This window comes from Oreochromis aureus, linkage group 19 (assembly GCF_013358895.1).
Source record: "Oreochromis aureus strain Israel breed Guangdong linkage group 19, ZZ_aureus, whole genome shotgun sequence".
Classification (NCBI taxonomy): domain Eukaryota; kingdom Metazoa; phylum Chordata; class Actinopteri; order Cichliformes; family Cichlidae; genus Oreochromis; species Oreochromis aureus.
In genome coordinates, this window is record NC_052960.1 from 17,238,715 (window position 1) to 17,262,173 (window position 23,459).

General features: G+C 39.9%; 2 protein-coding genes across 2 annotated transcripts; both read right to left on the reverse strand.

Annotated features, from left to right (window-relative positions):
- Window positions 1-483: 483 nt before the first annotated feature.
- zmpste24 (zinc metallopeptidase, STE24 homolog) lies at window positions 484-5,906 on the reverse strand. Its single transcript, XM_031758330.2, has 9 exons — window positions 5,532-5,906; window positions 4,262-4,408; window positions 3,755-3,958; window positions 3,303-3,455; window positions 3,004-3,145; window positions 2,584-2,759; window positions 2,213-2,317; window positions 1,957-2,100; window positions 484-1,870 (listed from the first exon to the last, which is right to left on the reverse strand). The coding sequence occupies exons 1-9, from the start codon at window positions 5,637-5,639 to the stop codon at window positions 1,646-1,648; spliced, it is 1,404 nt and encodes a 467-aa protein (XP_031614190.1). The 5' UTR covers window positions 5,640-5,906; the 3' UTR covers window positions 484-1,645.
- A 2,041-nt stretch (window positions 5,907-7,947) lies between these two features.
- rlf (RLF zinc finger) lies at window positions 7,948-23,082 on the reverse strand. The gene is made up of 9 exons (XM_031758255.2): window positions 23,062-23,082; window positions 22,581-22,859; window positions 20,508-20,662; window positions 17,080-17,161; window positions 15,893-16,028; window positions 15,580-15,782; window positions 13,923-14,059; window positions 13,614-13,755; window positions 7,948-13,083 (listed from the first exon to the last, which is right to left on the reverse strand). The coding sequence occupies exons 1-9, from the start codon at window positions 23,065-23,067 to the stop codon at window positions 8,473-8,475; spliced, it is 5,751 nt and encodes a 1,916-aa protein (XP_031614115.2). The 5' UTR covers window positions 23,068-23,082; the 3' UTR covers window positions 7,948-8,472.
- Window positions 23,083-23,459: the final 377 nt, after the last annotated feature.

A 23,459-nucleotide genomic window follows, 5' to 3' on the forward strand; every position in this document is an offset into this window, starting at 1 on the left:
AAAACCACACCAGGTGCCACTCCTGTTAGCTAAAGAAACTGAAGCTACAATTCCCACAGGCTCACATGACCTCCACAGTCTCCAGGTTTCAATCCAGTAAAGCACCTTTGGGATGTGGTGAAACAAGAGATTTGCTTCATAGATGTCCAGCAACTGTGTGATGCCATTATGTAACTATGAAGTCAAAATCTCTGGAATGTTTCCAGCATTTTGTTGAATCTATGCATTACAGATATGGTGTAAAAATGCCTCAATTCATATAGAGAATCCATCTATATGAATTAAGGCAGTTCTGAAGGCATAAACTGGTCCAACCAGGTACTAGGAAGGTGTGCCTAATTAAGTGGCCAGTGAACATTTTGTGTGTGTTTATATAAAATATAACATTAAAAATATATTTAAAAAGTCATTGCAGGATGAAAACAATCTTATCTTTTGTGTGATGTTCACAATATTTTTTAAAAGTAAAACAAGCACCCCAAATAAGATAAATGCTTAGAGGATTTTATTCAACACTGCAAAGAAAGCATACACCCCCTCTCTGAGCAAACCAAACTCTGGCTCACGTGGTGAAATCTTGCCATCTCCCTCCCAGAAGTCCCCTATAAATACTTTGCTTACCAGGTATCGCTGGCATGAAACAAAGAGAAAAACAAAACAAAAACTATGAAACTCTACATCAACTTAAAAATTCAAATCACATTCAACATTTTTTTTTCAACAATTCACTTCATATATCATTACTCTAATCACCAAAGTTACATATGTACAGGTATGGTTGGACCCTTCATGACAAGCAGGTGCTTAAGAAAATTAAAACAGCAGCCCCTCATTGTATGTAAAAAAACAAAACCTACTGTAATCTTCAAACGAAACATTTCGCACCACTCTGTTCACTAGGCGTTCATTATGGGTACAAAGAGGAGAATTAGAGGCACTCGTATTTTGTCACTGTGACAAAGAATCTACAGAGTTTCTCTTTAAATAAAAAAAAAAGCACTGAATTGATGACTAGATTCATGAATATTCACTTGAACTTGACAATAAATGTTGCACTTGCTGTACAAATCAATCTGGCCCGTGCATCTGTAAAAAGCATTTTAACGAATGAATATAATGTATGACTAATCATCTTAAATTAATATATATAAAAAAAAACTTTTAACATTTAACAGCCAAATAACTTGTCAATTTCATTTTGAGCTTCATACTTAGAAGGGAAAAAGAACAAAGTACTGAATGAATTGTACAAAAATAAAAGGATTTCTAAAAACAAATCTATGAGTGCAATCTGAGAAATCTGATATGTGCTCTGACAATTGCTTTTTTCTTTACACGTTGTCCAGATCTATCTCACACAGCAAGTGTGTAAATGGTTTTTCTGAATAAAAGAAAAAGAACAGTACAGGCTTAGATTTTTTTATGTTTGCCTTGTGCTGATATGTTTTGGTTTTGTTTAAAACTAACTTTCAAAGAAGAGAAAAAAAAGAAAGTATGGCAAGTGAAGAAAAAGATAAAATAAGATAAAATTTGCTAATGGGGGGCAGAAGGGAAGGAAAAAGACCAGGGTGCATCACAGGGCCAGGAGCGGTCTGCGGAGGCCCTTCGGAGGAGGCAGCGGTCGCCGCTCCCCCTTCCAGCCCCGTCAGTCTTGCTTGGTGTTGCCCAGTGCTCTGAGGCGCTCAAGGAGAGGAGGGTGGGAATAGTGCCACATGGAAAACAACCAATCAGCCACAGGGAAGCCCAGGTTGTCTTTGTTCAGCTTGATGAGAGCCGAGTAAAGCTCTGAGGCTTTGCCCATGGCGCGAGCAAAAGCATCTGCCTGGAACTCAAACCTGCGACTCAGGACCGTCAGACAGAAAGACAGAACCTACAAAAGCGAGGAAGAAGAGAAATATTTAAACATCTCAAAACAACAGGATTTCATTATTCAAGCTTTCATGATCTCACACATACCTCGTTGTAAGGAGAAAAGATGAACTGGAAGATAATCATCAAGCCTATTAATGTGGGCTGGCTGTCATCGAAGCCAAAAGCTACAAACAGCTCCTTACGTCCAATCAGGACAGCAAATAAGGAGAAGCACAGGAAGGAATTCATCTGAAGAGATAAAAGTAGATTCGGTTCAATCTCTGAATGTCTGTAGTATGATCTAATCAGGCTTTTATATGTTTTGGAATAAAACAAAAGACATCCATCTGGGAAAAATCACCTGACTAATGACGATATTCTTGACGGTATGACCAAGCTTCCAGTGGCCAAGCTCATGACCCAAAACAGCAAGGATCTCTGGGTTGTTGCATCCTTGTTTTTTGTTCTGTGACAGAAGTTTCAAAATCAGTTACCTAAAATTTCCAACAACATCAAGCCTAAACATTAATACATTTAATACTTGGGGCTTTTCCCAATCCTTTATTAAAGGATTTTAAAAACAAAGCAGAGCTTGATGACCAAAAGAAATATCTTTCAAGCTTTCAGACCAGTTGTTATCAAGCAAAAATCAACCAAAGTGTGTTTCAAGACAAGTAAGAAAACTCTGTTTTTTAAAAGTGGTTTTATGAATCAAGTGAAATTCTTTGCAACCTTGGGCTTGGCTTTAGACTCGCTGGATGTCTCATCACTCTCTGGCTGCTCAGGCTGTGACTCTCCAGCCTTGTTGAGAGGTGAGTAATCCTCCAGCAGCGTGTCAAACAGCACAATGCGTTTGTTCTTGAAGAACCCATAGAAGTATGCATTGCTGTGTGAAGAACGTTTAGAACCTGGAAACAAGACAAAAATTAATGGATCTCCAACCAACTATCACTCCACAATGTAAAAAAAAAAAAAAAAAACCATACTAATGATTGCAATGTAATAATAATGTAATAAGTTGCCTCAAGGTGCTTGATAATGTAAGGAAAAGACTCTACAACAACATGGAGAAATGCCCAACAAACGACCCACAATGAGCAAGCACTCTGTGACAGTGGGAACGTTAACTAAACAGACACTTTCAAGCCTTACCTTCAACTACGTAAATTTTGGTGAGGGGGAAGCTTATGCTCTTGGCCATGGCTTCGATATCTGTCTTTAACTCTCCGTCCGGCAATGGTGTGAATTTGTCAAACAGGGGAGCAATGTAATCAGCGTAGATGGTTACAAGTACCTTAGAAGACAGAGATGACAGGATGTATTACAGGTGTAGTATCAACTATGTACTTCTTTTGAGTTTCTCACTAGTTATCTGACAAGGAACTTATTCCCTTATTACACAGTGATGCATTTTCAACGTTTTCACAGAGCGAGGTGAATGCGCCACTAACCAGAGAAACGACCAGGGTAAAGAGCCAAGCATAAATGAAGAAGTAGTCTCCGCCAATCTTAATGATGTACAGGAGCAGGGAGGTCACAGGAAGCAGGATACACTGAGTGACAGCAAACTTCTTCACGGCATCTTTGAGGAAGAACCCCAACGTCTGAGAGGAAGAACAAACATTAAAAGAGGAAAGTGGAAACAGGAGATTAATATAGTGTGTTAGACTTCTGATGTCTGTTTACTTCTTCACAGATGCTCCGGTCTCTGAATTCATTTTGGGTTTAAACAGACAAGATTTCACAGTGGAAAACTTCTTATTACATTTAAATCATTTGTGTTTTTGACATTAAACAACATAAAGACACATCCTCAGTATGACCCGTCACTGTGGTAACTTCAATTCAATCAAACTCAAGTTAGTTTTGGCTACAAACAGTGAGTGCATTCCAGCCAGTGTACCTGCTGATTAAAGCCGTGCTTCTCCTCAATGACGAAAGTGTTGTACAAACTCCAGGGGAGTCCAGTTATAGCACTGAACAGGGTAGCAAGCGTCAGAAACACAAGGGACTGGGTGATCTCGTACTCTGGACCAAATCCAAAGCGAGTAGTCACAGAACCGGCGACAGCCCACAGAAATGGTATTCCACCCAGTAGCAGAATCAGCTGAAACAGTTTTGAGCACAATATTTTAAATGTGTGGCATACAGAATGAGTTAGACTACGCTAATTGTAAATATCAAACAAACAAAATGAACAAAAAGAAAAAAAAGCACACTCTTTTCACTAATATTGTATTAATACTTCATCAAGTCCATTTAAAGTCCTGCAGGTCAAGAAGACACTTTCTGACTTTCACTTTTCTCAACAAGTCCACACCTACTACACTTGTGATAAAAGAACATTTTAATATGAGGAAGACTATCAACTCAAAAACAACTGTGTCTTTTAGTTAAATGATCATCTTACCGTCCCCTCAGTCTCAGAATAGAGTCCAGACCAAAAGCTGAAGTTGCTTTTATCCAGCTGATAAAGACGTGACTTCTCAAATGTTTCAGAATCCATGATCTTGCCCAGCTCCTGCGGTACATGGGTTGTTGTTCTATATATCCTCCTCTGCAGTGTAGGAAGACGTGTGCATAAAGTTACATTATCACTGAAACTCATCAAGGTACTGATGAAGTAGGGATCCAATGCTGTCAGTGTAACTGACCAAGTTACATATTTCAGATATGTTATTCATCAAGTGTTAAACTCAAAACTTGTCAAGTATCACATGAGAAAATCATCATAATATAATCATTACTAATCCAATTTGATGTTTTCCTTCAAATCTGTGTTTCAAAGAGCATCTTTTTAACCTGTTGAGTCTATACTATACAATCGTGTCAACGATATTGCAACAATTTGACCTTTGAGCTGGTAGGTGAGGCCAATAATTTGTGTTTTTTTAATACTAGGGATACAAAAAAACCCTGCTTTGAAGTCTTTTAGCTCTAAATCACTACATTTGAACTAAAGAAATTTCACAGAACGAGTAAACATTGCTTACTGCCATGAATCTAATGATTTACAGGAAGGCCAAGGCCAATTGTGTATGATAATCGTGTGAATCCCTGTCCATATCCTCATAAAAGTGGCTCTCTGCAGTCTTTCAATGTGTGTACTAGCATATCAAGACTACATGCTAATATTCTGGGTTAAAGACGTTCTCTGTATTATTTGCTACATCAGTTCCTGTTCCTAGAGGAACTACACCCATCCCAACACTGTCGTGAGATACTTTTCAGTGTAGCTTAACTGAAGTGGATACAAAAAAAAATGTTAATAGGATTCAAACAGCTTCATATTTCACATCCACAGACACGTGTCTGGGCGTGAAATAGACCAGTAAACATTTCCAGCAAGCTGATAATAGACCCGACTCATAGCTTTGTGGGTTCGTATTAAGAAATCTTACGCTATTGTGTTTTGAAACTAAATACCTAAAATACTGAATAGTAAAAAAATCTGGTGTCCACCATTACACGAACCCTGCTAAACTGACCCCTTGGTCGCATCACATATTCAGCTGTCAGAATATCCTATATTAAACTCAGACTTTGTGAAAGACACAGCTCATAGTGAGTCCACAGGAGATTAAAATCAAATGTTTTAACCGCTGTCAAGGGTTCGTGGATTTACGCTCTGCTTTTATTATAAAGCAGAGGGATTTAATCTTGATAAACAATTGACTCACCTGTCTGTAAGAAAGATATGCCTCCCAAAGGTATACTGTCCATGAAAACCCTAGGACAGCGTAAAATATCTGCTTTTCCACCGGCAGGTCAAATATAGTTTCAACCATCTTTGCTGTTTTACTAGAGCAGTTAGCTAAGCAGGCTAGCAGCTAATTAGCTTCCGCTCTACACACACTTACAGACGGATAGACAGCACTTTAAACGTGAATTATGGGAAATATGCCCCTCCGTCAAATAGACAGATACAGACTAAAGTTTAGATCTTTGCATCCAGTTTTCATTCCTAAGAAAAGTCTAGGCTTTTACAACTAACATCATTCCATTCATATCAACTACCGAGCCCGTTGGTTATGCGTATCAACGAATTCGGCACCCAAAGGAACGTCTTCTATAACTTGGTTCCGCAGTGGATTTTCTTAATTTGACTGACTCACTAAAGAGTTAAAATTTTTGTATCTCAATAAAACACCTTTAATATTCCACACAAATATTTGTGTACAATGCAGCTCAGAATGTAAATGTATATTCAAGTTATTTAAACTCCTAATAAAGCATAATTTAAGGTTTTAGAGCAGCGGTCCCCAACCCCCGGGCCTCGGACCGGTGTTGTGCCAAAAAGTGATTGCCTGCCAAAAAGTGATTTCCAATGTTTCCGTGTGTTTTTTATGTGTAATATCGTAACATATGTTGCTAAATAGACTTTGGTGAACAGGTATTACAAAGGGGTTATATATAAAATTAAAAAATTACCTGTTTCTCAAGTATCTTTGTAACTGGTTACATTACTGGTTTTGCTGTAACAAAACAAATTTCCCACCTGTGGGACTAATAAAGGTCATCTTATCTTATCTTATAACCAGTCAGCTCCCTTTTGTCACTTAACATGTTTACAGAACTATTTTTGCTTTTGTTGCAATTTCAGCTGTCCTCTTGGCCAGATTACTCTTAAAAGAGACATTTTTAAAGTGAACAGGAATTTTTTTAAGTGCATAAATAAAGCTTATATAAAAGTCACTGCCAAAAACTGATTGCGGCTTCTACCTTCTTACAGGAATGTTGTTTGTTGCTCAAGATGACTTGATATCATTGATGAGGGATACATTTGACATATGTTTCACGTATTATAGACCAATAAGTTATTTATAGCAGTTTAAATACAAGCAATCAGTTTTTGGCAAATACCGGAAATCAGTTTTTGGCAGACAATCACTTTTTGGCACAACACCGGTACCGGTCCGTGAGTCGTTCGGTACCGGGCCGCGAGAGTTGAGGTTCAGGTGTGAAATGTATGGTTTTCAGGGTTTTTATCGGTTTTCAGCGTTATTTTGTTATTGTTTTTATCGTTAACTCGGTTTTCCTGGGTCTTTTCACGTGTGTTATGAATAAATCTTCTTTTTTTCGGTACCGGCACTAGTTTTATTTTGTTGTATTCATCCGCGACACCTCATTGCCGGTCCGTGAAAATATTGTCGGGCATAAACCGGTCCGTGGCGCAAAAAAGGTTGGGGACCGCTGTTTTAGAGTATTACTTTTTTTTTTTAATGCACGAGAACTACACGTTTATTGCTGGCGGTAGCAGCCTCATACACTGTATCCAATGAGCATGATAGCTAAACAGACGTAGCAGCGCAGGAAATGTTGACTTTTGCTACTTAATTCCTCTTCTCAGTTCAATGTGATTATTTACATGCAATCACCAACCATAAAATAACGGTAGTTACTTCAACACAACAGGAAACGTGGCGGGTCCTGTACCACACCCATTTTATACAATACAAAAAAGTAAAGTGTGTATATTAATGTGGCTTTTCATATCTATATAAATATGCATTTAAATTCCTAACAATTTACCTTTAATTAAAAACACTTTAGACGATGTAAAATCTTAAATACTAAAACCACACAGCTGCACTCTTCCCTTCCCATGCACAGAATCTGTTTATACATTGCAGTGTCGCATCTGAAACTTTTAACCACACGTGTGCTAGGGAAACTGGATTCTGACAGAGCTTCCGGCAGGGCCTCCTGAATACTGCTAATGAGCTAATACTGTAATTCACTGAAAGGTAATCCCACAGAAGTGCTGCACAGCTAACTCTGGACTGTTTGGACTTCTTAGAGTCTGGGACTATGAACGATGTCCGGCTTTACCTGATCCATAATCCATAAAATAAAACTTTAAAAAAGGTCATGTAAAGCACTAAGCATACTTTTTCAATTTTATATATATATATATCTCTCTATATCTCTCTATATAGAGAGATTTCTCTTTCTCTCTTTCTCTCTTTCTCTCTCTCTCTCTCTATATATATATATAGATAGATATAGATACATACATACATACACATATGTAAAAATTGTTTTAAATAGTGTGACTTCAATTAACAATTAATAAACAATCCACAGAGTCAAGGCTGTAAATTCATTTCCACATTTATTTTATTACAAAGTGTTACATACATGTTGGCCAACACCTGTCCACTGCAACCCAACACTGACTTATTATAAACTGAAGTGAAAAATAACCAAACGTATTCCTTCAAGGACTTTGTAGTAAGGAAATATTTTCAGTCACATTTTCACAAAAGTGAAAAGGCCTTGCAATTCGCTACTGACCATTTCTAACAATCTGGAAAGCTGTACATTTATCTCAGAGAACTACAGTATATACACTTGTGACCATGATTTAACATAATAGGTGTTATCTGAATGCTTCATTACAGATGTCTAAAAAACCCCAAACAATCAGCTGGATCTAGTGTGCAGTGTTTAAGCTTGTTTTTAATTTTATGCTAATTACTACAACTGTTCAGTTTGGCAACTTAAAAATAGCAAAAACGTAACAGCGTCGTCATGGTTGGGAGAAATAAAAATACTGATACACAGCTGTGAAACTAAAAAGTCATTTACCATAGCCATGTAAAAAGGTGCTTGGTTAAACTAACTTCCAAGAAGCAGTTTGCTGTTGTTGGTGTCTGTTGGGAAGAGGTCAGGCAGGGCGGTGGTGCACACGGGTCTGCCCAGGACCACCACGGGTCTGAGGTACTGAAGCTGTTTAATGGCCAGGTCCCCACACCCAGCCAGGGCTTTGTCCAGGATGGACTTCAAGTTTTGGACTGACGTGAAGTCCCTAGTCATAGAGTGGGGCTTCAGCAGTGGGGAATGAGTGCGTCTGCTGCGGGTGTGAGAGATTCCTAGCTGGTTGTTCTCTTTGACGGAACAACTACGTCTGAAAGTGTCCCGCCGTTTTGCTAATCCAGTATTTTTTTCTTTTGGAGCAGTTTCTTGTATGAACTTAAGAAATGAAGACTCAAACCCCATAGGTTTATAGCCAGCAATGTCAAAAGCCCGTGGAGAAGCACTACGAGACTGAGAGTCTTTTACGTTTGAAGGCTGTTCAGACAGCTCGTTCTTCCTTTTCAGGGGCTGGCGAACGGGAGGACTGGACAACGTTATGGATCCATTTAATGTTTTACTACCATCTTTGTTGCCCGATGCGTCTTGGAAGCTCTCTTCAGTAGTAAAACGAAGTGAACATGGTGGTGAGAGGTCAACAGTGACCGGGCGGAGCAGAGGCTTGATTTTATCCAAACTCAGTCTCTCCTCTGGTTTCTGAGCGCTCGGTGTTCCTGCAGCAGCATCTTCAGCATGCCCGCCTGTACTCGGCTCACCATATAGCACCTCGTCTGCACCAACGAGGACACCATTTCTCTCAACAGGTGGCAGCTCCTGCTCTTCCTCTCCAGGGAAGCTCAGTGGATCATGATTGTCCTCATCCTGCGTGTCTCCTTTGATGGAATGAAGACTCACGGGTGCAGGCTGTGCCCCTGCGTTTTCCGACTCTGCTTGGTACTCCATTTTACGAACCCCATTAGGGACACACGTGCCTGCAACAGTCGGTCTGGCGGACTTCCTTTGAATGAGTTCTTCGAGCTGCTCGGCAGTAAAAACAAGCTTATCTTCATTCTTAAAGACATCTTCTCGGCGCATGCGGTGGACCTTCAGGTAGTGACGGTTCAAGCTGTGCATGTACGTGACAACAGAATCGCAGTCCTGAACCATGCATGGGTAGGCCACTCGCAAACAGCGATCCTGGCACATCTGCAGTGCTTCTTCGTGAGATCTAAAGACGTAACGGCTGAAACAATTTTTTTTCTCTCGCTTTTTCTCTCCTGACACCTTTTTCTCCGCGGCACCCTCATCACCCAGTTGTTCTGATGTAGCCGTCACTTCAGGCTTTGGACTCTCAGCCTGTGCGGTGGGTGAACCAGGTTCCTCTTTCTGAGGACTCTCTGGTGTGACTATAAGCTTCTTTTGACACCCGGTAATAGACTTCTTGTGAGTGCTCTGCAGACGTACCACCAGCGAGTCGTACAACTCGCAGTGACTATAAAGAGTGTGTTTTTTAAGCGCACCGTCATGGCTGAACACTCTTGTGCAGCCGTCATACTTGCACCTTAATAGCTCAGGTGGTTGCGAGTGGTAATCACGAGTGTGACGCACTAAGCTGCTTTTAAGGTGGTAGGAAGCATTGCAGTTTGCAAAGTGACATTTGAACTGGGGTTGAGGTTCATCTGAGTTTGGGAGAGGCCTTTTTTTGGGAGGCTCTTTTCTCACTTCTGGACTGTGGTGCACATCAATATCTTTTTCCAACAAAAGCTGAGAGCGATTGTAATGATGTACTAACTGGAGATGGCGCACAAGACCTCCCTGGGTGGAAAAGGCTGCATCGCAATTCTTTGCCACACAATGAAAAGGTTTACTGAACTTATCAAGTATATAGCAGAGATTACTTTTGGCTACCAAGCGTCTTGTCGTTCTGACTTGCTGTGTGGTTTTATCTTCACTTTCCTGTCTCTGCTCATCTTCCTCTCTACCCTTTGCCTCATCTTCCCCTTCCTCTTCAGATGGGGAGTGATTGTGAAAGTCTTTTCCATTTTCACTTATCGCTGTTGAGTTTTTGGTCTCCGGTTGGTGCTGCAACACGGGGATCTCTTTCTTTTTTACCTTTAGGCCGTGGTTTGTCAAAGGCTGCGATGTTAGTTTTTTTTTAGATTTGGACACTTTGTTTCCCTCATGCTGTACAGATGTTAAACTAATCTGATCTACGCAAGTCTCACTCATGTTATGGAACTGAATATAATGGGCCCTCAACACATGTTTTTCCCTGTGGCTCTTGAAACAAAGGTGGCACACGTAAGGCTTAAAAGAGGTGGTTTTCAAAGAAGTCAACCTTTTGGCCTGTTCAATGGTACGGCCATGTCTGGTGTTATAGTGGCGCAGTAAGCTGTAACTTTGAGCCGTTCTAAAGCCACAACTTTTCATCTCACAAACATAGGGCTTAGCACTGGCTAGTGATTCACTGCCACCTTCCTCAGTGGTTGCTTGTTGAGCGAGGACTTTAACCTTTTCCTCTGAAAGATGTGGTCTCTTCTGAAGCAAGACAACAGGGGGCTTTGCCATAATTGCCTGATGAAGAGATATGTTTGAGTCCACGCTGGACTGAGTGGGTTCGCTTGGCAAACTGTCGGAATTCAGATCCAGTCTACTGAGCCCGATGAGAATCTCTTTGAGAGCATCGTTTTTTGTTTGAAGGCTTAAAGAGGTTGTTTCACTGCTTTTGGGATGAGTGGAAGCCTTTTTTTCTTGGCAAGTGTCCACAGGTTGAAATGGAGTTGGGTCGTTTTGTCCCTTTTCTTCATTCTCCGGTTGACTTTCAGACTTTATCCATTTGGACTTGGATCCCTGCTCATTGTCATGTTTGTGTTCTTTGTTCTCCAGTTTGAGATGTTCTGGGTGAGCACATTTAAGATGTCTCTGGACATCCCTGGCTCTGGAAAATGTCATGCCACACTTCTCAAAGCCACAAGTGAATTTACTTCCATCAAAACACACAGCCACCAAGGTCATTGTTGCTTTGGGCTCTTTGACGTCAGATTCCTGCAAGGAGGAGGAGCAACTCACTGACGAAGCATTCAAGACGTCTCCATTTACAGTGTCAGGTTCAACTGACTTAGTAAGGCGAATGGCTGCATCAGTAACAGTCTTAAAAAGTTTCCGCTTTGCCTTCCTTTGAGCCTCAAAGTCCTCTTCAGAGAAAGTGATGTTGTGTGTTGACAGATGCTTTATAAATTCCTTTTTGGACAAGTAATACTTTCTACAGTCAGTACTAGAGCAGGTAAATGCTGCATCTCTAAAATGCTGTGCTTCATGGTGATATATCTGTCCCAAGTCAGAGTATGTGACATAACAGCCTTTGAGCTGACACTGGTAGTTGAGCTGATAGCCATGGGTTTGCTTGTGTGTGACAAGTTCATTGGAAGTATTAAACTGCGCACCACAGCCTATAACCACACACGTGTAAGGCCGATCACCATAGTGAACTCTTATATGTTTGCGATGATGGTAAGCTGAGACAAAATGACGTCTACAGAAGACGCACTTTTCCCGCTTGTCTCTCGTCTGGTGAAAATATTTCACGTTTTCATCACCTTTGTGCTCCGACTTTAAGTGGACATATAAGTACTTGGAATGTTTAAAAGTTCGTGTACATCCAGTTCCTGGACAGGGATATTCATCCCTGTTCTGCAGTTTGAAATGTTGGTCGATGTAATCGAAAGTTACATGCTCGTCACTGTCCACATGTTTCTCTGTCCCTGTTTTGGCTTGCTGCACAATATGCTGCAAGACATTTGGATCATGAGTGGATTTGTAATACAGCATTAGAGAAGGATCGATGGTGATCTCACCCGGTTCAACGTCGTCATCTTCTTCTATCGTTTTCTGTACTTCCTCAGTCTTGGCATGATTTTTGACAAGATGTGTTTCACTCTCAATGTGTTTTTTAATGTGAGGAACGAGTTCTTTCCGACTCTCAAACTTTTCCAAGCAAATAGGGCAGGGATGGTTGTTATCCTCTGCATGTCTTTTTGAGTGGTGAATGACTTGGGTGTCAGAGATAGACCTTTTACAAATGTGACAGCAGAACTTGTGTTTTTTTGCCTCAGAATCTCCTTTGATGTCCATTTGGTTGATAGACTGTTTTTGATCTAGCTGCTCACGACCGTCAAGACCTCCGTTTATCCCATTTTGGTGTACCGATTCTACTTTAACAGTGACTCCCTGCAGCTCCTGCAGTTTATCCTTCTCAACTGCCTCTTCCTCTTCCCCTTCTGACTCGGGCTTCAGCCCCAGAAGGGAGATGCAATGATATTTTAGAGTTTTCCAGTCCCAGAATTCGGGGTCAAAAGGCCAGTAAGCTTTCAGTGCTAGTAGCAACTCACAGCGTAGTGAGTTGGGAATAACCTCACTGTCCTGGTCATACTTTTGGTCTGGGCGCAAGTAGAGCTCCTCAAGACAGCTGAAGGCTTCCTGAGCAGGGCCAAGCAGGAACTCTGTGAGTTGGCAGGCACGCAGAACCTCAAGGTCGTCTGGAAGAAGGCAGGACACCGTCTTACAGACAGAGATCTTCGATTCGGAGTCATCCTGCTTTGGAAGTTGAAGGGCTTTCACGCAAAGCTCTACCGACGCAGGTATCCCTGGTTCCTCCGCCTAAAAAGTGATATGAAGAGTTATATTACCATTATAGAGTGCTGGGAAATACAAAAAAAGACCCTGTTACACTGGCTACTTAAGCATCTAAATACACTGCTAAAAAAAAAATTAAAAGAACACTTTGAAAATACATCAACTTCAATGATGGCGGCAGGGGGGTCATATCTATACTGATCTATACTGATAGGGACTGGTTACTGTGTCAGGAACAAAAGGATTCCACATCAGTTGATGAAACTGAAAATGATAAACCTACAAAGGGCTGAATTCAAAGACACTCTGAAAGTCACAGTGAAAAATAATGTGGCACACTAGTCCATTAGGCTAAAATTCGTCCTCCCAGATGTGGGCCAGGGCATCAATGAGCAGGCCATACAATCTGTCTCATACATCTTTGTGTTCTCTGCATGTTTTCACTCTCCAGTCAAGTAAGAAGTAATGCAAATATAGTCTGCCTGCCCCCATAATGCCAAACAACCTGTTCCATTTTAGGATCAAAAGTGTAAAGCACGGGTTTTCACACTCACCTCTGTCTGAATCACACGGACCAAGTAAAGCAAATGGTCGACTGTTTTGGCAATGGCACCTAGCTGAAGGCATCGTTCCAGAAGAGACACTGGTGAGGGGTCAAGCCTCCTCTGAAGCTTACTCCACAATAAAATCAACTCCCTTTAATTAAAAAAAAAAAAAAAAAAAAAAATGTTTTACACATACAGTTGTTTGTGAATGCAAAACTGACCAAAGAATCACTTTCTTTTAAATAAATTCCTACATCAAGTCTAAAAAAAAGAAGAAAATAAAAAGAGAAAGCTTGTCCTTAAAGAGAGCCCACTCACCAGGAGCAGTAAAGACTCTGCTGCTGTAGCTGCTGTGTCAAGAAAGTTGTGCACAGGATGAACGCTGTATTCTCCTCCCCCTCTGTCTCCAGATTACACGTGATCTCAAGTACATCCTTGCAGTCCAGTCTCGATATCTACGGGAAATATAATGTGGCTGCTCAGCAAACAACAAAAGAGGCAACACATCTCCAGTCACTCAACAAAAAGTTACAAATGCCAGAAAAATCAACATCCATGGATCAACGTGTGTCTTTTTGTACATTTAGTTTTATGTCAGTCATATACTACCACCAGAATGTGTTGATAAAATGTTCTCCCAGCATGATTTAATACAACATTTGCTCTTTTCTAAGATGCAGACCTATGAAGGAGCAGTGCTGTCGTAGCTGCAGTACAACATTTTAAAATGTTTAAATGTTTCTGGAGGAATTTCATGACCGCACGAGGTAAGAAAATAGTGTTAAACTCTAATGGGGTGAGCATGCCCTTGGAGGCATATAGAAAAAGCGGGGTAACTGAGAACCACAGAGGCAAGAGCAAAAAAAAAATGAAGATAAGGCATATGCAAGATCGGATAATATCTCATACTAGTCTGATTTATAAACTTTAAAAAATATTTTATTTAAAAGGCCATTTTTCCATTTTAGTCTCTCTCACACACACACACAGAAAATGCAATAGGACACTCGATCTAAATATCACTGCACAGCTGATTCCAGTTTTCTTCACAGCTTTATATTTATAAAGGATAATAGCCTCTTTCTTCGCTCATATAGACATTATGAGTGTGGAACTGAGCCGTTTGAATAAACAAAACTATTTTTGTATCATTTTTTTTTTTTTATCCCGAGTTCAAAGCTGTGTGGCTTTTGTATGAATATTAAAAAAAAAAAACTGCCCAACATACTTCTTGCTTTTCTGATCATGCAAATCCTATACCTAGTCTGCACTTTTATCTGACACACTGGCGAGACACTGTAATCAAAAGAATAAAAGGAGACAGCATGTAAAACAAATCCAAACGCTGCTTAGTACAGGAATTATCAATAGCAACTGACAAAGAATAATTATTATGCTAAGGTACTTCTGTGTGCACATGGGTTAGATTTATGTACAAAGAAGCAGGCTAAAACACTTTTACAGCATACAGTGTAATGCCAAACTGAAAATAGGCCACAAAGCACCCAAATGTTCTATCGGCTGGAGGATTTTCTGAGTCCTCCAACCGAAAGCCAGAAAACTGAAAGCTCAATTTGCATGTGAGTTTGAAGCTCTATTTTTGGAGTCAGTGCAGAAAACCCTTATGAATAGGTAATATTTTTTTTTACACTCATTATAAAAAGATTTGACTTGCAAATATGCCCCATTTTTCTTTATCAGCTAATATCAGTTACAGATTGCTTTTGTGTATGCGTGACTGAATACTAAGAATGGATGCTTTTGTCTGTCCTCTGAAAGCTTTGGGAGGCCATCACAGTCGCGATCACCTGGCACACACTCGGCGTCATACTGAACGCTCCTTATATTTTTGATACTCTGCACATTGGTTTGGTGAAAATAATAAAATGTAGAAACTCATTCAATAATTTACTGAAACACCCAAAAGTCACCAAAGTAACCAATCCCAGCTCACAAAAAGAAACTGCTGGAATACCTCCATTATGGCCTCTTCGTTGGGCAACAGGTGACAAAGCAGGGAGACATATGTCTGACGAAACGTGGCTTGATTAGAAAAGGTGCTGCATTCAGTGCAAGCTTTGGCCAACACCACAGCTTTGGCAATCTCGCCCATCTTTTCCAGATGTTTCACCCGCATCTCCATGAAGCCCTCGCCCTCCAAGATGATATATGCATTAACTAAAGACAGAATTGAAACAAAATCCGAGTCACAAACAAAGAAAAAGCCAACGTAGTTCTAAGTAACTATAGTTTTCAAATAAGAAGAACCTAGTTAACTAGATCCTAACCTTCTTCTGGGTTAGTCAGCTGCCCGGTGAGGAGAGATGTAAGGACAGGGTTGCTCCATGCCCCTCCCTCTCCTGTGATTTGGAGTAATGCTTGAAGGTCTGTGCTTCCATACTGTAGCAGGGTATCATGGGCAATCTGCACACAACAGAAAAATGGTAAAGCTAAATACAATAAAATTGTTCGGTCAGCATCTTTATAAACATTCATTTTCATGAATACAAAAAATATAATAATTAAGGGCTATGTTTCCTTTATGGAGGCAGCGGTGCTGCTTTCTCTCTGCTGATGTGTGATAAAATGATAAATGAACAACTCAAAAGGCTGTCACAGTTTGTGATTCAGCACAAGCGATATTTCATTATCTGCTCTACACCAAGCGAAACGTTTGTCACTGTTCACATCTAAAAAGGAAAACAGGTGACAGCTCAGCACAGCCTGGTTTAGAATTACTTTTTCTTTGCTGACAAGTCTGTCTGTAGAAATCAAGACTTTTTTTTCCTTTTTGAAATGTCATCAAACAATGTCATTCGACATGCGGGTGAATAAAACTTAATATAGTGACTTCGCAGCCCACAATCTAGTATCAAAGAAAGTAAGAGTACTTAAAAACCTATATAAGACTTCAGCTACAGAGGTATTACATTTCCATAAATCTTCTCAGTATGTCACAGTTTTGCTCAGCTTGAACATATTGAACCAATTTAGCAACGTATTCTGACAACTCTTCAGTGCACATTTGCCACAAGAAATCAAGTCCACAGCCATGCGACCCAACCCATGAGACTGAAGCGCTTCACTTCATTCTTTGGAAACAAAACTGCTAAATGTATGAAAGATTGAAACGCTATTCTTTTTAAGTCTCGTATCTTTAAATCCTTTGAGAGAATAACTATTTTAAGCCTGATACTGCAGATATTCACACCTAGATTTGTTTCATATTGAAGTACAGATTTGACAACCTGTGAAGAGTGAGAGGTTATAAAGACAGATGTTTTAGACTCACCACGGGGTAAACAAAAACAAAACAATGCTGTCCACACCAATTTGAAACAGCTCGTCTTTTAGGAGGGCTTTTACAGAAAACACCCGAAGAATCAACTTGACCCCCCCCCCTCACAGACACACACAAATTTACTTTTCTCTATGCAGTCACTCATCAGCAAACAATGCTTTGAAGGTCCTGTACCTGAACAGAGTGGTGGAACTGAACCCAGGCTTCATATGGGATTTCATTCTCAGGCACTGACAGCAACAGTTCAAAACAGCTCCTGTAATAAAAACAAGGACACGTTTTATGACACTATAATAAAACAGTGCAAAACAGAACAGCCAACGACAGTATGAAGAGTGCGCAGAGTATGATCCAACCTTCAAGCCACCATGGCCGCCCCCCTACAAGGCAGTGTTCCTACAAATTCAATATACAATAACTGCATAGTACACAAATACTGAAAAGTGAAGGTGCTTCAATTATTTTGTTTTGTTGCATCAAAACATTTTCAGCAGTGGCCAACTCGTTTGACCGTACGTCCACAGCTTCCTTTTTTTAATTCTTCAAGCACCATCCTGTAGGCTTGTGTTAAGATATTTGCACACAAATTGTGTAATTGCCAAATAATGGTTCCACAAATGTGTCCATTCACATACGAGTTTCTGTTCAGATACCATATTGAGATTGTTTTTTTACCCACCACAACTGCGCTTTACGTGTCAGTCAAACAGTGATTGGTTGATAAGTGGGTTGGTTTTACTTAAGGTCTTTGTATGTTATAACTTGGCTCTTCTCCATGGCTGGCTAACAGACCAGCAACAGCACAAGAGTAGCCCACTCCATCTGACAAAGCACACCCTCTACAGGTAGACTGGCAGTCTGTGACTGCCCACAGATTCTTTTGGCTACCTCAAGCAAAAACAAACAACAAAAAACAAAACAAAAACAACAACAACAGCATTTCATGTTTACAAGTATGTGCATCCCTCCTTCTAACCAGAAATGTGGGCCTTTCTTGGCGACATGCATCACTAACCTAGCCTTGTAAATTGTTGTGTAGTTTGTGTGCAACAGGCAAGTGGCCACATGTTGCAAACTGCAGCAAAAACAGGTAAATGAAATGTGTTGTTAATGTGTTTTTAAACCTAAAAACAAATCAGTATGCTGAAGAACTTTAACATACCATTTACATGACTAATACAGTTTATTCAGGATAACAGTGGATTTTCAGTACACATGTAAATCTAATGAGACAACTCCTTACACCTTTGATCGCATCGTGCCTTTAAACCTTTCCTGGCTGAAGACGTATGACTGGTCCGAGCAATGAACACAAAGGCACAAATCTCTGACCTAGTTCAGCTCATGTTGAGAAATTCACAAAATTCCTTAGATAACTCATTATTTGTAGTATGAGACCTTTAATGCCCCTTCAAAGGACGTCTTGAAGCTCATCTAATCCCAAACAACAGCCACTCAATCCCAGTCAGTGTGAGCTTTGATTCCTTTTTGTTTTGGTTAAGGACAGTTACTTAAACTAATATTTTTTTAAATATCAAAACCAATAATAGCCTTAAAAAATAAATAAATCAGTTAGTTCCAGGAAGCACAGCATGCATATAACTGTGCACAAATACAAAATGAAGAACATACAACAAAATTAGCTGAGGGTATTTTTTACAGTTACCACTGCTTACATTTTACACTTAGTATCACTGTGTACCTCAGATTTAAACCATAGCTGTGACATTCACATCAATTTACAAAACCACTTATTTCCTGTGTTGACAATTTACCCTCTATATTTCATCAATGTTGCCCATTTTCAATGTATAAATTTACTTTTATGCCCTGGGCAGAGGCAGGTTGCAATTGAACCAAATCGGTTGAAGGATTTCCATAATATTTTGTGTTATACTCTTATACTGACTGTTGTGAGAAAGCTAAAAGTCTTTCATATTAGGAAAGCCACCTATTGTACTATGTCTCTTTCTGGACTCCTGTATGCATATAAAAGCTTTGCTCACTCTAAAGGACCACTGCTTTATTAGTGTTTCTTTACCCATTCAAATACAGAGGAAAAAAAAAAAAAAAAAAAAAAAGCACACAGTCATTGATATACATACTGCAAAAACATTTTTGTTTAATGTTCTTAGACCAATGACGTATCTGGAACATTTCATTTGTATATTCTCCCCAACTACATATAAATCAAATGTACTGCTTTGAATTCATTAAGCAAAGCAAAGAAAAAAAAAAGGAAGCAAAACTGAAACGAAAAATAAAACTTAACTCAGCAGAAAAAGACATGTTAAGAAGGCTGAACGAAAAAGAGCGCCAGGATCATCAGTGCCTCGGAATAGCGGCAGGCATATGGAGAACGCGAATACGGCATTTAGTCAGATTGCAAAGTGTACTTGTGAGGATTGGCAGATGGAAAAGAGGGAGACTAGACTCACTCCCACTGGTTAATAGTTATTACCACTTAGGAAAGAAACAATCAGCGTTGGTGTCTTTAATTGTCAACGCTTGATCTCATTTTCAGACAGCACAAGCCTGCTGTATAGGTGTAATGACTTGAGTTTACAGAAAATGCTTGAATTTGAGCTACATTAGACAAAGTTGAGTGAGCAGGCCATTAAGGACTTTATAAATAATTGAGAAGCTGAGGGGAGTGCAGCTGTACAGAAAACTAAATTAAAAAATGTTAAAAAAAAATAAAGGAAAATGTGTTTTTATAGTCTGTGTAAAACATATCCTTTATCGACCAACAGATTTGCCTGCTGATCGAGGAATTTGTATTATTGTTCCTCTGATCAGGAGTGAGGATATTGTTCGTGTAAAACTGCTCTCTCTGTGGTGTTGCAGGTAAAGCCGTTTGCAAGTGGTAAAAGACGGAGCCCTGCAATAGAACTGTAGTAAACAGCCCTTCCTCAGCTTCCTGTATAACCAGAGAAGATGAAAGCTGAAGACACAAACTCTCAGAAGAGCTATTCACTGGAAACTAGTAGGCAGAGAGAGAGAGAGGATAGGCCCACCTGCCTCATCCCTCTCACTGTGGGGAATGAGGCACAAGGGGCACCAGCAGAAAAGGTTGGGGGGATGTTACTGTGAACAGGTCTCAGGTGGCCCACCCCCACAGAATGCATGTAAAATAACCCAATCTGATCCTGCAGGTGGTGTTTGTATCAGACTCAGTCACTGTCTACTGCATTTCTTTTCTGTTTGGTGTTTTCACTTCCTTTTACAGTGCACACTCAGAGCCTGTATGACACATTACAAAAAATCAACATTCTTGGTAATGTTAAAATTAAAAAGAAAGGCTGTGTATCCAAAAACATTAAGTTACACTCGTAAAAAACATGTTGGTATTCCTTTTGTGTCAAAGCATAATAACTGAATTTGACATACCTGACATGACATTTGTTGTGATATGACTATTGCACATGCACACAATATGTATAGCCTTTGTCTATACAAGTTATATTGAAATGATTTCAAATTGCTCCCATGCATAAACCAGACAATCAAACTACTTTGACACCTATGACAGACTCACACACACTCTCATGAGATAATCCACTGCTTATCTCTCATAATTCAGTATATTTTACAGTACTCACAAAGCTAGTCGCTTCAAAATGAGGGCCACTCTGTCGGATTCTGCCGTGAGGTGGGATCGAGCTGAAGCAAAGCAGTTTATGGACAGACAGTAGACCTCCAGAAGAGGCAGCCCATGTTCCATGGAATTCCTGCTTCCAGCATAGTGCATCAGTGCCTGCAAAGACACACAAAGGCATCAGAAACTGAAAAAAATAGTTGATGAAGCAGATTTGAAAATAGAGTAGAAATATGTAGTAGCAATGTTCAAAAGCTACGACCAGAAGGGCAAGCATTTGCGTTGGATGATCAAAGGTTTTCACCTGAGGGAGATACCTGTCTATACCTGATTGATCCCAGCTGACACACTGTCTGGTGTGTGCCTGCTGTGCTCCTGATTGGGCCTGAGGGGACTTAACTGTTGCTTTAAAAAAGAAAAGAAAAAAAAGACTCGAGGAAGGCTTCATACAGTATATGATCATCACACATACATAATGATCTCATACTGTATCTGACCATTAAATTTGAGTTCTTGGGATGATTCAACCTGGTATAATTTCACACAATTTAAAACATTAGAATCAAATTCAATTAATTAAATTAATATTACCTACAAGAAACGGGTGTTTTATATAACTCAACATTTACTGTTAACAGGGAGGAAGGTCTCGTTTCAAGCAAATACTCAGCGATCAGCTGTCCCCCAGGAATAGAGAAGTCAACATCTACACCCATCTGTCACCTCCTTGTAGTTGGTGGGTATACACATTAAATCATCATAGCGCTATCAGCATCCCAGGAGTCTCATTTGCCAGATAGAAGGAACTTTTCTAGGTGGTTCTCATGCCCACAGAGGCACTAAATTAATTCCCCTCTGTCTAAATATACAGTACCCTCTCAAAGGAAGTTAGGAATAAAGTCTAGGCCCTAAAGACCTACATCAGTGTACTAATTACATCTGTGAGATTTCCGACTGGAATTGGGAGTCACACAGATCTTTTTGCCTTTGTTTTATGAAAACCTAGAAAATTGAAATTAAAACTGCACCGAAATTGAGTTTTAGTGTTAAATCAAGTGTCATTTTACACAGTTACCAACACCAAACATGGGAACGCATACAATCTTTCAACTTACTTACAAGGGGGAAGTTAGAGCTGTTGAAATCATTGAGAAATATTCAACAGCAGCCCAATTAAAGAAGACCTGCTAGGGTGAGCTAGCTAATGAATAACTCCTGCTATGCCATTCTCGAAGGCTGCTGAACAGATTTCACTGGAAGCTCTCTAATGGTTCAAGAACTTGTAGAGTCCCTTAAGCAGCAAACATGGAAGTGATACCTAGTTTTTAGTTAAATCAGATCGTTTAGAAAGCGGAAACCACAGTAATTTCCCTACCATGATGGCTAGATTTGTGTTTTAACTTGCCTCCAATCTAAGATTTTTTAAGGGAGACTACAAATCTCCATTGTCGTAACTGACAGATGCGCAGGTTTAGAAACTGTCACCACATTTCAAGGGCACAGGGAAAGCGTATTTTCTTAAAAGTGGTCAAAATGCAACAATATTTAGTAGCTGAACGCCCCCCAACAACCAAATATTATGATAAACATATCTCGACGCTGCCCCGCCCCACACGCATGCAGTAATACATGATCTGCAAACTGTGTCAATAAATTCATACAAACATCTGTATTACATTTCCTTCGTCGCCACCATAATCACTTCCCAAATAAAGCAAAGCTAAAAGACCTACATCTTTGAATGTAAGGCGACTTGAACCTGCAAAATGAGCAACAAATCAGTGAGCTGCAAATAAGTCCAACGGCCGTGAGTTGTTTGGGTGTAAAAATAACAATAATAATAATAATAATAATAATAATAATAATAATGACAAAAAAGATAAAAGCATATGCAAATATGCGCAAAAATAAACGTACTGCAATTGGCTGTAATCCTAACCTAAACTTGACCGGTTAGCTAGCAGGCCAGCAATCGTTGCTGGTAATTCTGCTTGCGGGATGCGAGAGGGGAAAAAAACAGTCCTGGGTGAGCTAACGATAGGCTAATTGTAGCTTCGATGCTGCATGTACACATTACCTGACAGAAGTTATCGCAGTACTCCGTGGAAGACGCTACGGAGATTTCTTGTTGCCTGAGGACGTCCTCGAAAGCTCTCAGTGTGGCCAGCAGGTTTTCCATTGCAACTAGGGTATCCTCGGCCGTGTCCAGGGCCCAGTCGCTCCATTCGTGCTCTGGTTCGACATTATTCTCCGCCATCTTCCCTCTCCACCACAGCGCGTATGCAGTGCAGTCTGACAACCCCTTCAAGGCTGTCGGAATATTTAAATACATCAGCTGAACTGACACCAAGATGACCTGAAAAGTGAATAGAGGGGGTGGTAAGAGCAGAAATACAAAGTGGGCTTGTACTGTTATATTCAGGCCGTTGTTGCTATTCCTTTTTAACCGCAATATCGAGATACTTTATTTTCTATCCAATATAACCTTTGCTCTCTAAATTTATGCGAACAATAATTCAGTTATTCTACTTAATTTTAGCTCTGTGTACTTTTCTTACATCCATCTCTTTCTATTCCATTTTTTTCAGTCTGAAAAAAATAACCTTTATTACAGTTTTTCTCTGGTGGTACACTGACACTGATAGTTACGCAAAGCACAAAAAGGTAGCGTGACATAGAGCATAACACACCTGACAGCTTATCAGACCAGAAAAAAAATCAACTGCACTGTAAGAAAAAAAAAAACACCAAAAAAAACAAAAACAAAAAACCCCAAAACTAAATCGTAATAATTGGTTGATCAAATATTATTCAACTTTGAAACCGGTGGCGATTTTTCGCTAAAACTGTATGCCAAATAAGAGCTCAGCTAGCGCTATGAGTAAAAATCTGATATTCTAGGAAAATAAATGTTAATCTGAAGTGAATTACAATTAAATGTAATTTTGTTAGCATT

Coding starts and splice junctions, on each gene's coding strand:
- zmpste24 (XM_031758330.2), bottom strand. CDS start 5,639: ATGGTTGAAACTATATTTGACCTGCCGGTGGAAAAGCAGATATTTTAC. Junction 3,959..4,261: donor ATTCTGAGACTGAGGGGACG/GTAAGATGATCA, acceptor AAACTGTTTCAG/CTGATTCTGCTACTGGGTGG. Junction 2,101..2,212: donor AGAATATCGTCATTAGTCAG/GTGATTTTTCCC, acceptor TTATCTCTTCAG/ATGAATTCCTTCCTGTGCTT.
- rlf (XM_031758255.2), bottom strand. Junction 17,162..20,507: donor ATTTTGAAGCGACTAGCTTT/GTGAGTACTGTA, acceptor TTTTTATTACAG/GAGCTGTTTTGAACTGTTGC. Junction 13,084..13,613: donor TCCGTGTGATTCAGACAGAG/GTGAGTGTGAAA, acceptor ATCACTTTTTAG/GCGGAGGAACCAGGGATACC.